Source organism: Ranitomeya variabilis, chromosome 5 (genome assembly GCF_051348905.1).
Source record: "Ranitomeya variabilis isolate aRanVar5 chromosome 5, aRanVar5.hap1, whole genome shotgun sequence".
NCBI lineage: Eukaryota > Metazoa > Chordata > Amphibia > Anura > Dendrobatidae > Ranitomeya > Ranitomeya variabilis.
This window is the reverse complement of record NC_135236.1, coordinates 579,468,736-579,482,886: the sequence shown is the minus strand read 5'-3', so window position 1 is coordinate 579,482,886 and position 14,151 is coordinate 579,468,736. Positions and strand designations below refer to the sequence as shown.

Sequence of the window (14,151 nt, the reverse complement as noted above, 5' to 3'; positions counted from 1 at the left end):
TACACGCGCTGTGCTATATTATGCAGGTTGTGCTATATACTATGCGGGCTTTGCTATATACTATGGGGAGTATATTATATTCTATGGGGGAGGCCATGTTATGTACTGTGTGGCTGTGTTATATACTATTGTGGGGGTATATTATATACTATGGGGGAGGCTGTGTTATATACTATGGGGGAGGCTGTGTTATATACTATGGGGGAGGCTGTGTTATATACTATGGGGGAGGCTGTGTTATATACTATGGGGGAGGCTGTGTTATATACTATGGGGGAGGCTGTGTTATATACTATGGGGGGCTGCATTATATTCTATGGGGGGCTACATTATATTCTATGGGGGGCTACATTATATATTATGGGGAGGTGGGCTGTATTATATTCTATGGGGGGTTACATTATACTCTGTGGGGTGGCTGCATTATACTATATGTGGGCTGCATTATACTGTATCGAGGACTATGGGGAATACGTTATACTATATGAAGAACTATGGGGTGCATTATACTATGGGAAGTGAATTGTAGTACATGGATGACTATGGCGGTGCATTATACTATATGGAGCACTATGAGGAGTGTATTATACTATGTGGAGGACTGAGCAGTGTATTTTAATATGGAGGACTATAGGGAGTGTATTATACTATATGGAGGACTGTGGGGCACATTATAATATAGGGAGGACTATGGGGTGTATTTTACTAAACAAGTAAAATGCTGCATATTCAGATTGTTCTTGCTGGAACAAAAATCATTGTTCTCAGCAGCACATCGCGGGTGTAAACTGTAGATGTGCTGCTGATAACATGATACTGTATGATATTCTGTTAGTGATCTATTAGTGATCGTTCTGTCCCATCATTATTCCTCAGTTGGTGGAAAGAGGCCGGGAAACAAGCGTTGAACAACTTCCATATTGTCGATCAAACTCATTTAGCGGCCTGAACTCAGCGCACGTAAATACAACAGAAATGCTTTTGTGTGATGTGCAATATGTTAGCATTTGGGGCCTCATTTTAAACTTTATCTAGGGCCCCACTTTGCCTAAAACCGGCCCTGCCCACAAGTGTACAAAGATATTATACAGTCACCATGTGACAAGTGGGCCTGTGTAACTTCAAATGCCAGGGCTGAATTTTATTCCCAGTCCGGCCCTGGCCCCTAATGTACCTAAACAGTAGAAACCCCCACAAGTGACACCGTTTTGGAAAGTAGACCCCCTAAGGAACTCATCTAGATGTGTTGTGAGAGCTTTGAACCCCCAAGTGTTTCACTACATTTTATAACGTAGAGCCGTGCAAATAAAAAAAAAAATTTTTCCACAAAAATTATTTTTTAGCCCCCAGTTTTGTATTTTTCCAAGGGTAACAGGAGAAATTGGACCCTAAATATTGTTGTCCAATTTGTCCTGAGTACGCTGATACCTGATATGTGGGGGGGAACCAGCGTTTGAGCGCATGGCAGAGCTCGGAAGGGAAGGAGCATCATTTGGAATGCAGACTTAGATGGATTGGTCTGCAGGCATCACAATGCGTTTGCAGAGCCCCTAATGTACCTAAACAGTAGAAACCCCCCACAATTGACCCCATATTGGAAACTAGGCCCCCCAAGGAACTTATGTAGATGTGTTGTGAGAACTTTGAGCCCCCAAGTGTTTCACTACAGTTTATAACGCAGAGCCGTGAAAATAAAAAATCTTTTTTTTCCCACAAAAATTATTTTTTAGCCCCCAGTTTTGTATTTTCCCAAGGGTAACAGGAGAAATTGGACCCCAAAAGTTGTTGTCCAATTTGTCCTGAGTATGCTGATACCCCATATGTTGGGGTAAACCCCTGTGTGGGCACACGGGAGAGCTCGGAAGGGAAGGAGCACTGTTTTACTTTTTCAATGCAGAATTGGCTGGAATTGAGATCGGACGCCATGTCGCGTTTGGAGAGCCCCTGATGTGCCTAAACAGTGGAAACCCCCCAATTATAACTGAAACCCTAATGAAAATACACCCCTAACCCTAATCCCAGCGGTAAACCTAACCACACCTCTAACCCAGACACACCCCTAACCCTAATCCCAACCCTATTCCCAACCGTAAATGTAATCCAAACCCAAACCCTAACTTTAGCCCCAACCCTAACTTTAGCCACAAACCTAACTGTAGCTTTAACCCTAGCCCCAACCCTAACCCTAGCCCTAACCCTAGCCCTAACCCTAACCCTATCCCTAGCCCTAGCCCTAGCCCTAACCCTAGCCCTAACCCTAGCCCTAACCCTAACCCTAGCCCTAATGGGAAAATGGAAATAAATACGTTTTTTAAATTTTTTAATTTTTCCCTAACTAAGGGGGTGATGAAGGGGGGTTTGATTTACTTTTATAGCGGGTTTTTTAGCGGATTTTTATGATTGGCAGCTGTCACACACTGAAAGACGCTTTTTATTGCAAAAAATATTTTTTGCGTTACCACATTTTGAGAGCTATAATTTTTCCATATTTGAGACCACAGAGTCTTGTTAGGTCTTGTTTTTTGCGGGACGAGTTGACGTTTTTATTGGTAACATTTTCGGGCACGTGACTTTTTTTGATCGCTTTTTATTCCGATTTTTGTGAGGCAGAATGACCAAAATCCAGCTATTCATGAATTTCTTTTGGGGGGGGGGGGGCGTTTATACCGTTCCACGTTTGGTAAAATTGATAAAGCAGTTTTATTCTTCGGGTCAGTATGATTACAGCGATATCACATTTATATCATTTTTTTATGTTTTGCCGCTTTTATACGATAAAAACTACGGTATTTTATAGAAAAAATAATTATTTTGGCATCGCTTTATTCTGAGGACTATAACTTTTTTATTTTTTTGCTGATGCTGTATGGCGGCTCTTTTCTTGCGGGACAAAATTACGCTTTCAGCGGTACCATGGTTATTTATATCCGTCTTTTTGATCGCGTTTTATTCCACTTTTTATTCAGCGGTATGATAATAAAGCGTTGTTTTTTGCCTCGTTTTTTTTTTTTTTTCTTACGGTGGTTACTGAAGGGGTTAACTAGTGGGACAGTTTTATAGGTTGGGTCGTTACGGATGCGGCAATACTAAATATGTGTACTTTTATTGTTTTTTTTATTATTATTTAGATAAAGAAATGTATTTATGGGAATAATATATATATTTTTTTTCTTTATTTAGGAATTATTATTATTTTTTTTTTTTTACACATGTGGAAATTTTTTTTTAAACTTTTTTACTTTGTCCCAGGGGGACACATCACAGATCGGTGATCTGACAGTTTGCACAGCACTCTATCAGATCACCGATCTGACTTAGAGCACTGCAGGCTTACCAAGCACCTGCTCTGAGCAGGCACTCGGTAAGCCACCTCCCTCCCTGCAGGACCCGGATGCCACGGCCATCTTGGATCCGGGACCTGCAGCGAGGAAGAAGGTAGGAGACCCTCGGAGCAACGCGATCACATCGCGTTGCTGCGGGGGTCTCAGGGAAGCCCACAGGGAGCCCCCTCCCTGCGCGATGCTTCCCTATACCGCTGGCACACCGCAATCATGTTTGATCGCGGTGTGCCAGGGGTTAATGTGCCGGGGGCGGTCCGTGACCGCTCCTGGCACATAGCGCCGGATGTCAGCTGCGATAGGCAGCTGACACCCGTCCGCGGTCGGCCGCGCTCCCCCCGTGAGCGCGGCCGATCGAGCTGGACGTACTATTCGGTCCTTGGGAAGTAGAGCCCACCCCACATGGACGGAATAGTACGTCCAATGACAGAAAGGGGTTAACTCTTTGTGTACCATTTTATTATGTTTATTATTAAACATCGGGCTTGGTATTACCTATCTATATCTACCTATATATAACTATAGATAGATGGATAGATATATCTGCATATTCAAAAAAGTTGAGGCAGCACACCAAATCCAAAATTATGAAGTGCTTTTTAATAGCCCATGTGGCGACTTTTCGGTCCTGGGTACAGACCTTTCTCAAGCTGCCTCAACTTTTTTGGATAATTGTTTACTAGAACTGGTATGTACCTGTGAGGCGTTTGCACCCTACCTCTTAACTATGCATTTTTTTTCTATTTTTTAGATATATCTACAGATAGATAGATAGATCTATAGATAGATAGATATATAGATAGATGGATCGATATATCTATAGATAAATCTATAGATAAATAGATCTATAGATTGATAGGTCTATAGATCTATCTATCTTTCTATCTATCGATCTATTTTTCTATCTATCTATCTATCTTAGATCTATCTATTTATCTTAGATCTATCTATCTATAGTTCTATCTATACATTTATCTATCTATTTATCTATAGATCTATCTATTTATCTATCTATCTATCTATCTGTGTTTGTAAACATTATTCTTCAATGGAGTTTGTAAAAGAAGAGGTTGGACAAGGAAATTACATCACAATTCTTTTTTTTCTGTTAAATAATAAATCTTTATTTAGCCTACAAAAATGCATACAAATCCGCATGAAAAAAATGCATGAAAATCTGCATCAAATCTGCCCAGAATTTTATCCGGTAACGTTTCTCCTTATGGAGAGTGACATACCAGCTGGCTTGTCAAGGTAAGGAGGCTTATTTGCCGTGCAATGCTCCTCTAGGAAATTAAATATGCAAATTGCCTCTTCTGAGAAAAAGAGGACTTAACTCTATAGCGCCACCTGTTGGAAGTAGCGATCCTACAAGTCACAATCAACCCTTCAACGACTCGTTAAAGGGTTGATTGTGACTTGTAGGATCGCTACTTCCAACAGGTGGCGCTATAGAGTTAAGTCCTCTTTTTCTCAGAAGAGGCAATTTGCATACAGAATTTTACCTGCGTTTTCTGCCAAGAGATGCAGAATCTGCGCAGAAAATTCCACAGGTAAATCTGAAATGTGTGCACATACCCTTAAGGACCTGTAAGGGTACCGTCACACAGTGCCATTTTCATTGCTACGACGGCACGATCCGTGACGTCGCAGCGTCGTATGATTATCGCTCCAGCGTCGTAGACTGCGGTCACACTTTGCAATCACGGCGCTGGAGCGATGCAGAAGTCCCCGGGTAACCAGGGTAAACATCGGGTTACTAAGCGCTGGGCCGCGCTTAGTAACCCGATGTTTACCCTGGTTACCAGCGTAAACGTAAAAAAAACAAACAGTACATACTTACATTCCGGTGTTTGTCCCCCGGCGTTCTGCTTCTCTGCACTGTGTAAGCACCATAGCCGGAAAGCAGAGCGGTGACGTCAGACGGCTTTCCGGCCGGCAGGCGCTCACAGTGCAGAGAAGCTGAGACGCCGGAGGACAGACACTGGAATGTGAGTATGTACTATTTGTTTTTTTTTTACGTTTACGCTGGTAACCAGGGTAAACATCGGGTTACTAAGCACGGCCCTGCGCTTAGTTACCCGATGTTTACCCTGGTTACAAGCGAACACATCGCTGGATCGGTGTCACACACAACGATCCAGCGATGTCAGCGGGTGATCAAGCGACGAAAGAAAGTTCCAAACGATCTGCTACGACGTACGATTCTCAGCAGGGTCCCTGATCGCTGCTGCGTGTCAGACACTGCGATATCGTAACGATATCGCTAGAACGTCACAAATCGTACCGTCGTAGCGATGAAAATGGCACTGTGTGACGGTACCCTAAGGACTTGGTGTGCTAAATGGAAACATGAATTCTATTGTCTACCAAAAAATCCTAAAGGAGAATGCCCGGCCATATGTTTGTGACATCAAGCTGAAGCGAACTTGGGTTATGCAGCAGGATAATCATCCAAAGCACTCCAGCTAGTCCACCTCTGAATGGCTTAAGAAAGAAAAAAATTTGGAGTGGCCTTGTCAAAGTCTTGACCTTAATCCGACTGAAATGCTGTGGCATGACCTTAAAAAGGCAAATAATGCTCAGGAACTCTACAATGGGGCTGAATTACAACAATTCTGCAAGTGGTGAGTGCAACAAAATTCCTCCAGAGCATTGCTAAAGACTCATTGCCAGTTATCGCAAACACTTGATGCCAGTTTTGTCTGCTAAAGGTATCTCGACCAGTTATTGGGTTTAGATGAAAACACTTTTTCACACACGGCTCTGTAGGTTTGTATTTCTTTTTTCCTTAATAAAATCCTTAATTTAAAAACTGTATTTTGTGTTTACTTGTGTTATCTTTGTTTAATTTTTAAATTTGTTTGGTGATCTGAAACATTTATGTGCGACAAACATGGAAAAGAATAGGAAATCAGGAAGGGGCAAACACTTTCATACAACTGTATGTATTTTATATAAAAAGAGTGTATATGTATAAAACACATAAACAATACTATATTTTTATTTCAAGTCATAAAATCCGAAAGGGGCAGGTTGTTATACTGTAGATGGAACAGATGGCCGGCTACCTTTGAATTTCCCAGTATTATTGTTAATCAAGAAACAACTCAAGGGTATACACACAAAGAGCTAACGATACTGCAATTAACATAACTATCTAGGCAGGCAAAATGTACATTGTGCATGAGATCATTAGAATAAAAATCCCATCTTTATGTTATACAAGTGGAAATGTAAGGTATCACACTGAGCCTTGACGGTTCATATAAGTGAAGAAGACGAGATATACCTGTCCATTTTCACATTCTTGACTTTCAGTCAGTTCATATGGAGGTGCCACAAAATGCAGTTTGGATCTTGGGAAGCCGGGAATTATATTGCTCAGTTGAAATCCAAACATCACCAGCCAGCTTTGCACATCTGCAGAATGGACATAAAATATAATTGTCACTTGGCTTTTATATCTGCATATGATAAGGTGCTGTTTTATAGATTTTATAGTCAGAGCTCCAGTGTCAGGGGAAGCTATTATCACTAGCTGCATTATTTCAACTAATTTTGCATAATAATAATAATAATAATAATAATTTTTATTTATATAGCGCCAACATATTCCGCAGCGCTTTACAACTTATAGAGGGGACTTGTACAGACAATAGACATTACAGCATAACAGAAATCACAGTTCAAAATAGATACCAGGAGGAATGAGGGCCCTGCTCGCAAGCTTACAAACTATGAGGAAAAGGGGAGACACGAGAGGTGGATGGTAACAATTGCTTTAGTTATTTGGACCAGCCATAGTGTAAGGCTCGGGTGTTCATGTAAAGCTGCATGAACCAGTTAACAGCCTAAGTATGTAGCAGTAAAGACACAGAGGGCTATTAACTGCATAAAGTGTATGAGAACACGATGCAAGGAACCTGATTATGTGTTTTTTTTTTTTTTTCTATTTTTAATAGGTCACACAGGGATAGTTAGGTTAATGCGTTGAGGCGGTAGGCCAGTCTGAACAAATGCGTTTTTAGGGCACGCTTAAAACTGTGGGGATTGGGGATTAATCATATTAATCTAGGTAGTGCATTCCAAAGAATCGGCGCAGCACGTGTAAAGTCTTGGAGACGGGAGTGGGAGGTTCTGATTATTGAGGATGCTAACCTGAGGTCATTAGTGGAGCGGAGGGCACGGGTAGGGTGGTAGACTGAGACCAGAGAGGAGATGTAGGGTGGTGCTGAGCCATGGAGTGCTTTGTGGATGAGGGTAGTAGTTTTGTACTGGATTCTGGAGTGGATGGGTAGCCAGTGTAATGACTGGCACAAGGTAGAGGCATCGGTGTAACGGTTGGTGAGGAATATGATCCTGGCAGCAGCATTCAGGACAGATTGGAGCGGGGAGAGTTTGGTAAGAGGGAGGCCGATTAGTAGAGAGTTACAATAGTCCAGAAGGGAATGAATAGGAGAAACAGTAAGAGTTTTTGCAGAGTCGAAAGTAAGAAAAGGGCGAATTCTAGAAATGTTTTTGAGATGCAGATAAGAAGAGCGAGCCAGTGATCGGATGTGGGGGGTGAATGAAAGCTCGGAATCAAGGATGACCCCAAGGCAGCGGGCATGTTGCTTTGGAGTAATGATTGAACCATTAAATGGACAAATTCAACAGGAAGTTGCAGAACAGTTAGAATGGAAAAATAGTATGTTACCAACCTAGTGAAATATTTTGTTTTACAAACCTTTTTTATTTTTTCTTATAGGAAACACAGAAGTTACACAATAATTACATTTTATCTCTGCTAGTAGCCAACAACATATAGCCTGATCTTAAAGCACAACTCCAGATACAACTACTCTTGGTAGGTTATGAGAAACCTGTTTTCAGCACACACCATTTGTACTTCAAAATAACTAGTTCACACTCATACTTGTAACTCTTTAAGCTGGTCCAGTTCTTAGAAAGCTGTACCCATCAGAAATCTATGCATGAGTAGGACTGTCTTAGAGATACACCTGTATATGAATTTATAGCAAAAGCTCTGAGTTGCACATTATAAGGGTTATTCCATGCACAACATTTACAGGAAAGATGGTAAATGAGCGACTGCTGAGACTTCCACTATTTATGAGAATGAGGTCCCAAAATCTCCTGTGTGAATGAAGCATTACTGTGCATATATGACAACTGTTTCATTAACTGTAACTACAATTCCACTAAGCTAGTTAATAAAGCAGTGGTCATTATTGCCTCATTCAAATAGATGACCTTTAGAATTAATTCTTGAGACTTTTGGGGATTCCACTAGTTGGACTCAAGGTGATCATACATTTATTACCTATCCTATATTGTTTATGGGATACCCCTTTAACATTAACTGATTTCCCTCTCGTGACTCATGCACATAGTGACTCATGCACATAGTTGGATATTGATATATTTTTTGCAAAAAAGACAAGGAAGATACAAGGGATCCATTCTTTATCTGCATGGATCAACTTATGGGGTAACAGAGTTTTAAGACTAAAACAAAATAAAAAAATCACTCTGCCCACAATATATAGTTACCTTTCGCAAACCAGCTCCCCCACATTTTTATTTGTGTGATAGTGTCAGGGCCGGACTGGGAATAAAATTCAGCCCTGGCATTTGAAGTTACACAGGCCCACTTGACACATGGTCACTGTATAATATCTTTGAACACTTGTAGGCAGGGCCGGTTTTAGGCAAAGTGGGGCCCTAGGTAAAGTTTAAAATGGGGCCCCAAATGCTAACATATTGCACATCACACAAAAGCATTTCTGTTGTATTTACGTGCGCTGAGTTCAGGCCGCTAAATGAGTTTGATCGACAATACGGAAGTTGTTCAACGCTTGTTTCCCGGCCTCTTTCCACCAACTGAGGAATAATGATGGGACAGAACGATCACTAACAGAATATCATACAGTATCATGTTATCAGCAGCACATCTACAGTTTACACCCGCGATGTGCTGCTGAGAACAATGATTTTTGTTCCAGCAAGCACAATCTGAATATGCAGCATTTTACTTGTTTAGTAAAATACACCCCATAGTCCTCCCTATATTATAATGTGCCCCACAGTCCTCCATATAGTATAATACACTCCCTATAGTCCTCCATATTAAAATACACTGCTCAGTCCTCCACATAGTATAATACACTCCTCATAGTGCTCCATATAGTATAATGCACCGCCATAGTCATCCATGTACTACAATTCACTTCCCATAGTATAATGCACCCCATAGTTCTTCATATAGTATAACGTATTCCCCATAGTCCTCGATACAGTATAATGCAGCCCACATATAGTATAATGCAGCCACCCCACAGAGTATAATGTAACCCCCCATAGAATATAATACAGCCCACCTCCCCATAATATATAATGTAGCCCCCCATAGAATATAATGTAGCCCCCCATAGAATATAATGCAGCCCCCCATAGTATATAACACAGCCTCCCCCATAGTATATAACACAGCCTCCCCCATAGTATATAACACAGCCTCCCCCATAGTATATAACACAGCCTCCCCCATAGTATATAATATACCCCCACAATAGTATATACCACAGCCACACAGTACATAACATGGCCTCCCCCATAGAATATAATATACTCCCCATAGTATATAGCAAAGCCCGCATAGTATATAGCACAACCTGCATAATATAGCACAGCGCGTATAGTAGATAACACAGCCCACAGAGCACTATATACAGCACAGCCCACAGAGCACTATATACAGCACAGCCCACAGAGCACTATATACAGCACAGCCCACAGAGCACTATATACAGCACAGCCCACAGAGCACTATATACAGCACAGCCCACAGAGCACTATATACAGCACAGCCCACAGAGCAATATATACAGCACAGCCCACAGAGCACTATATACAGCACAGCCTACAGAGCACTATATACAGCACAGCCCACAGAGCACTATATACAGCACAGCCCACAGAGCACTATATACAGCACAGCCCACAGAGCAATATATATAGCACAGCCCACAGAGCAATATTGTTGTGAATTTGCTTTTTGCTCCCTCTAGTGGTTACTAGTTTTTTGACTCTGGTTTTTCTGTCATTCCTTTTATCCGCACCTGGGTCGTTAGTTAGGGGTGTTGCTATATAAGCTCCCTGGACCTTCAGTTCAATGCCTGGCAACGTAGTTATCAGAGCTAGTCTGCTGTGCTCTTGTCTACTGATCCTGGTTCCAGTTATATCAGCTAAGTCTGCCTTTTGCTTTTTGCTATTTGTTTTGGTTTTGTATTTTTGTCCAGCTTGTTCCAAATCTATATCCTGACCTTTGCTGGAAGCTCTAGGGGGCTGGTGTTCTCCCCCCGGACCGTTAGACGGTTCGGGGGTTCTTGAATTTCCAGTGTGGATTTTGATAGGGTTTTTGTTGACCATATAAGTTACCTTTCTTTATTCTGCTATCAGTAAGCGGGCCTCTCTGTGCTAAACCTGGTTCATTTCTGTGTTTGTCATTTCCTCTTACCTCACCGTTATTATTTGTGGGGGGCTTCTATCCAGCTTTGGGGTCCCCTTCTCTGGAGGCAAGAAAGGTCTTTGTTTTCCTCTACTAGGGGTAGCTAGATTCTCCGGCTGGCGCGTGTCATCTAGAATCAACGTAGGAATGATCCCCGGCTACTTCTAGTGTTGGCGTTAGGAGTAGATATATGGTCAACCCAGTTACCACTGCCCTATGAGCTGGATTTTTGTATTCTGCAGACTTCCACGTTCCTCTGAGACCCTCGCCATTGGGGTCATAACAGTTTGCCAGGCCGGTATTAAATGTTTAATGCATTGCAGAAGAGGGATTATAAGAAAGAAGATTCTGAGTTTTTTTTTTTTTTTTCTTCTTCCCCTTTACCTCAGAGTGGCTATGCTTGCTGCAGACATGAATGTCCAGACCTTGATTACAAGTGTGGACCAGCTGGCTACTCGTGTGCAGGGCATACAAGACTATGTTATCAGAAATCCTAGGTCAGAACCTAAAATACCGATTCCTGAACTGTTTTCCGGAGACAGGTTTAAGTTTAGGAATTTCAGGAATAATTGTAAATTGTTTTTGTCCCTGAGACCCTGTTCATCTGGAGACTCTGCTCAGCAAGTAAAAATTGTTATTTCGTTCTTACGGGGCGACCCTCAGGATTGGGCTTTTTCGCTGGCGCCAGGAGATCCGGCATTGGCTGATATTGATGCGTTTTTTCTGGCGCTCGGTTTACTTTATGAGGAACCCAATCTTGAGATTCAGGCAGAAAAGGCCTTGCTGGCTATGTCTCAGGGGCAGGACGAGGCTGAAGTGTATTGCCAAAAATTTCGGAAATGGTCCGTGCTGACACATTGGAACGAGTGTGCACTGGCCGCTAATTTTAGAAATGGCCTTTCTGAAGCCATTAAGAATGTTATGGTGGGTTTTCCCATTCCCACAGGTCTGAATGATACTATGGCACTGGCTATTCAAATTGACCGGCGGTTGCGGGAGCGCAAAACCGCAAATTCCCTCATGGTGTTGTCTGAACAGACACCTAATTCGGTGCAATGTGATAGAAAAACCGCAAATTCCCTCATGGTGTTGTCTGAACAGACACCTGATTTAATGCAATGTGATAGAATCCTGACTAGAAATGAGCGGAAAATTCATAGACGCCGGAATGGCTTGTGCTACTACTGTGGCGATTCTACACATGTTATCTCAGCATGCTCTAAACGTATAGCTAAGGTTGTTAGTCCTGTCACCGTTGGTAATTTGCAACCTAAATTTATTCTGTCTGTAACTTTGATTTGCTCACTGTTGTCTTATCCTGTCATGGCGTTTGTTGATTCAGGTGCTGCCCTGAGTCTTATGGATCTGTCATTTGCTAAGCGCTGTGGTTTTACTCTTGAACCATTAGAAAATCCTATTCCTCTTAGGGGTATTGATGCTACGCCATTGGCAGCAAATAAACCGCAGTATTGGACACAGGTTACCATGTGCATGACTCCTGAACACCGCGAGGTGATACGTTTCCTGGTTTTACATAAAATGCATGATTTGGTTGTTTTAGGGCTGCCATGGTTACAGACCCATAATCCAGTCCTGGACTGGAAGGCTATGTCAATCTCTAGTTGGGGCTGTCGTGGTATTCATGGGGATTCCCTGCCTGTGTCTATTGCTTCTTCTACGCCTTCGGAAGTTCCTGAGTATTTGTCTGATTATCAGGATGTCTTCAGTGAGTCTGAGTCCAGTGCACTGCCTCCTCATAGGGACTGTGACTGTGCTATAGATTTGATCCCAGGCAGTAAATTTCCTAAGGGAAGACTGTTTAATCTGTCGGTACCTGAACATACCGCTATGCGTTCATATATCAAGGAGTCTCTGGAGAAAGGACATATTCGTCCGTCTTCTTCCCCTCTTGGTGCGGGATTCTTTTTTGTGGCAAAAAAGGACGGATCTTTGAGGCCTTGTATTGATTATCGGCTTTTAAATAAGATCACTGTCAAATTTCAGTATCCTTTACCGCTGTTGTCTGACTTGTTTGCCCGGATTAAAGGTGCCAAGTGGTTCACCAAGATAGACCTTCGTGGTGCGTACAACCTTGTGCGCATTAAGCAAGGTGATGAATGGAAAACCGCATTCAATACGCCCGAAGGTCATTTTGAGTACTTGGTGATGCCTTTTGGGCTCTCCAATGCGCCTTCAGTTTTTCAGTCCTTTATGCATGACATTTTCCGGAAGTATCTGGATAAATTTTTGATTGTTTATCTGGATGATATTTTGGTTTTTTCTGATAATTGGGATTCGCATGTGGAGCAGGTCAGGTTGGTCTTTAAAATTTTGCGTGAAAATTCTTTGTTTGTCAAGGGCTCAAAGTGTCTCTTTGGTGTACAGAAGGTTCCCTTTTTGGGGTTCATTTTTTCCCCTTCTGCTGTGGAGATGGACCCAGTCAAGGTCCGAGCTATTCTTGATTGGACTCAGCCCTCGTCAGTTAAGAGTCTTCAGAAGTTCTTGGGTTTCGCTAACTTCTACCATCGTTTTATCGCTAATTTTTCTAGCATTGTGAAACCTTTGACGGATATGACCAAGAAGGGCTCCGATGTAGCTAACTGGGCTCCTGCTGCCGTGGAGGCTTTCCAGGAGTTGAAACGCCGGTTTACTTCGGCGCCTGTTTTGTGCCAGCCCGATGTCTCACTTCCCTTTCAGGTTGAGGTGGATGCTTCAGAGATTGGAGCAGGGGCCGTTTTGTCGCAGAGAGGTCCTGGTTGCTCTGTTATGAAACCTTGTGCCTTTTTCTCTAGGAAGTTTTCGCCTGCCGAGCGAAATTATGATGTGGGCAATCGGGAGTTGTTGGCCATGAAATGGGCATTTGAGGAGTGGCGTCATTGGCTCGAGGGTGCTAAGCATCGTGTGGTGGTCTTGACTGATCACAAAAATCTGATGTATCTCGAGTCTGCTAAACGCCTTAATCCGAGACAGGCCCGCTGGTCATTGTTTTTCTCCCGCTTTGATTTTGTTGTCTCGTATTTACCAGGTTCAAAGAATGTGAAGGCCAATGCTCTTTCTAGGAGCTTTGTGCCTGATGCTCCTGAAGTCGCTGATCCTGTTGGTATTCTTAAAGATGGAGTTATCTTGTCAGCTATTTCTCCGGATCTGCGACGTGTGTTGCAGAGATTTCAGGCTGATAGGCCTGAGTCTTGTCCACCTGACAGACTGTTTGTCCCGGATAAGTGGACCAGCAGAGTCATTTCCGAGGTTCATTCCTCGGTGTTGGCAGGTCACCCGGGAATTTTTGGCACCAGAGATCTG

The 14,151-nt window shown here is 42.5% G+C and overlaps 1 protein-coding gene across 7 annotated transcripts in view; it reads right to left on the bottom strand.

Moving 5' to 3' along the window:
* The window catches only part of LOC143776520 (teneurin-2-like), a 3,926,626-nt gene that overhangs the window by 64,681 nt on the left and 3,847,794 nt on the right, over positions 1 to 14,151 (bottom strand). For all 7 annotated transcript variants that reach the window (XM_077265978.1, XM_077265979.1, XM_077265980.1 and 4 more), the window contains one exon: positions 6,631 to 6,761. In XM_077265978.1, the coding sequence (XP_077122093.1) occupies positions 6,631 to 6,761 (131 nt within the window). The remainder of the gene's footprint in view (positions 1 to 6,630; positions 6,762 to 14,151) is intronic.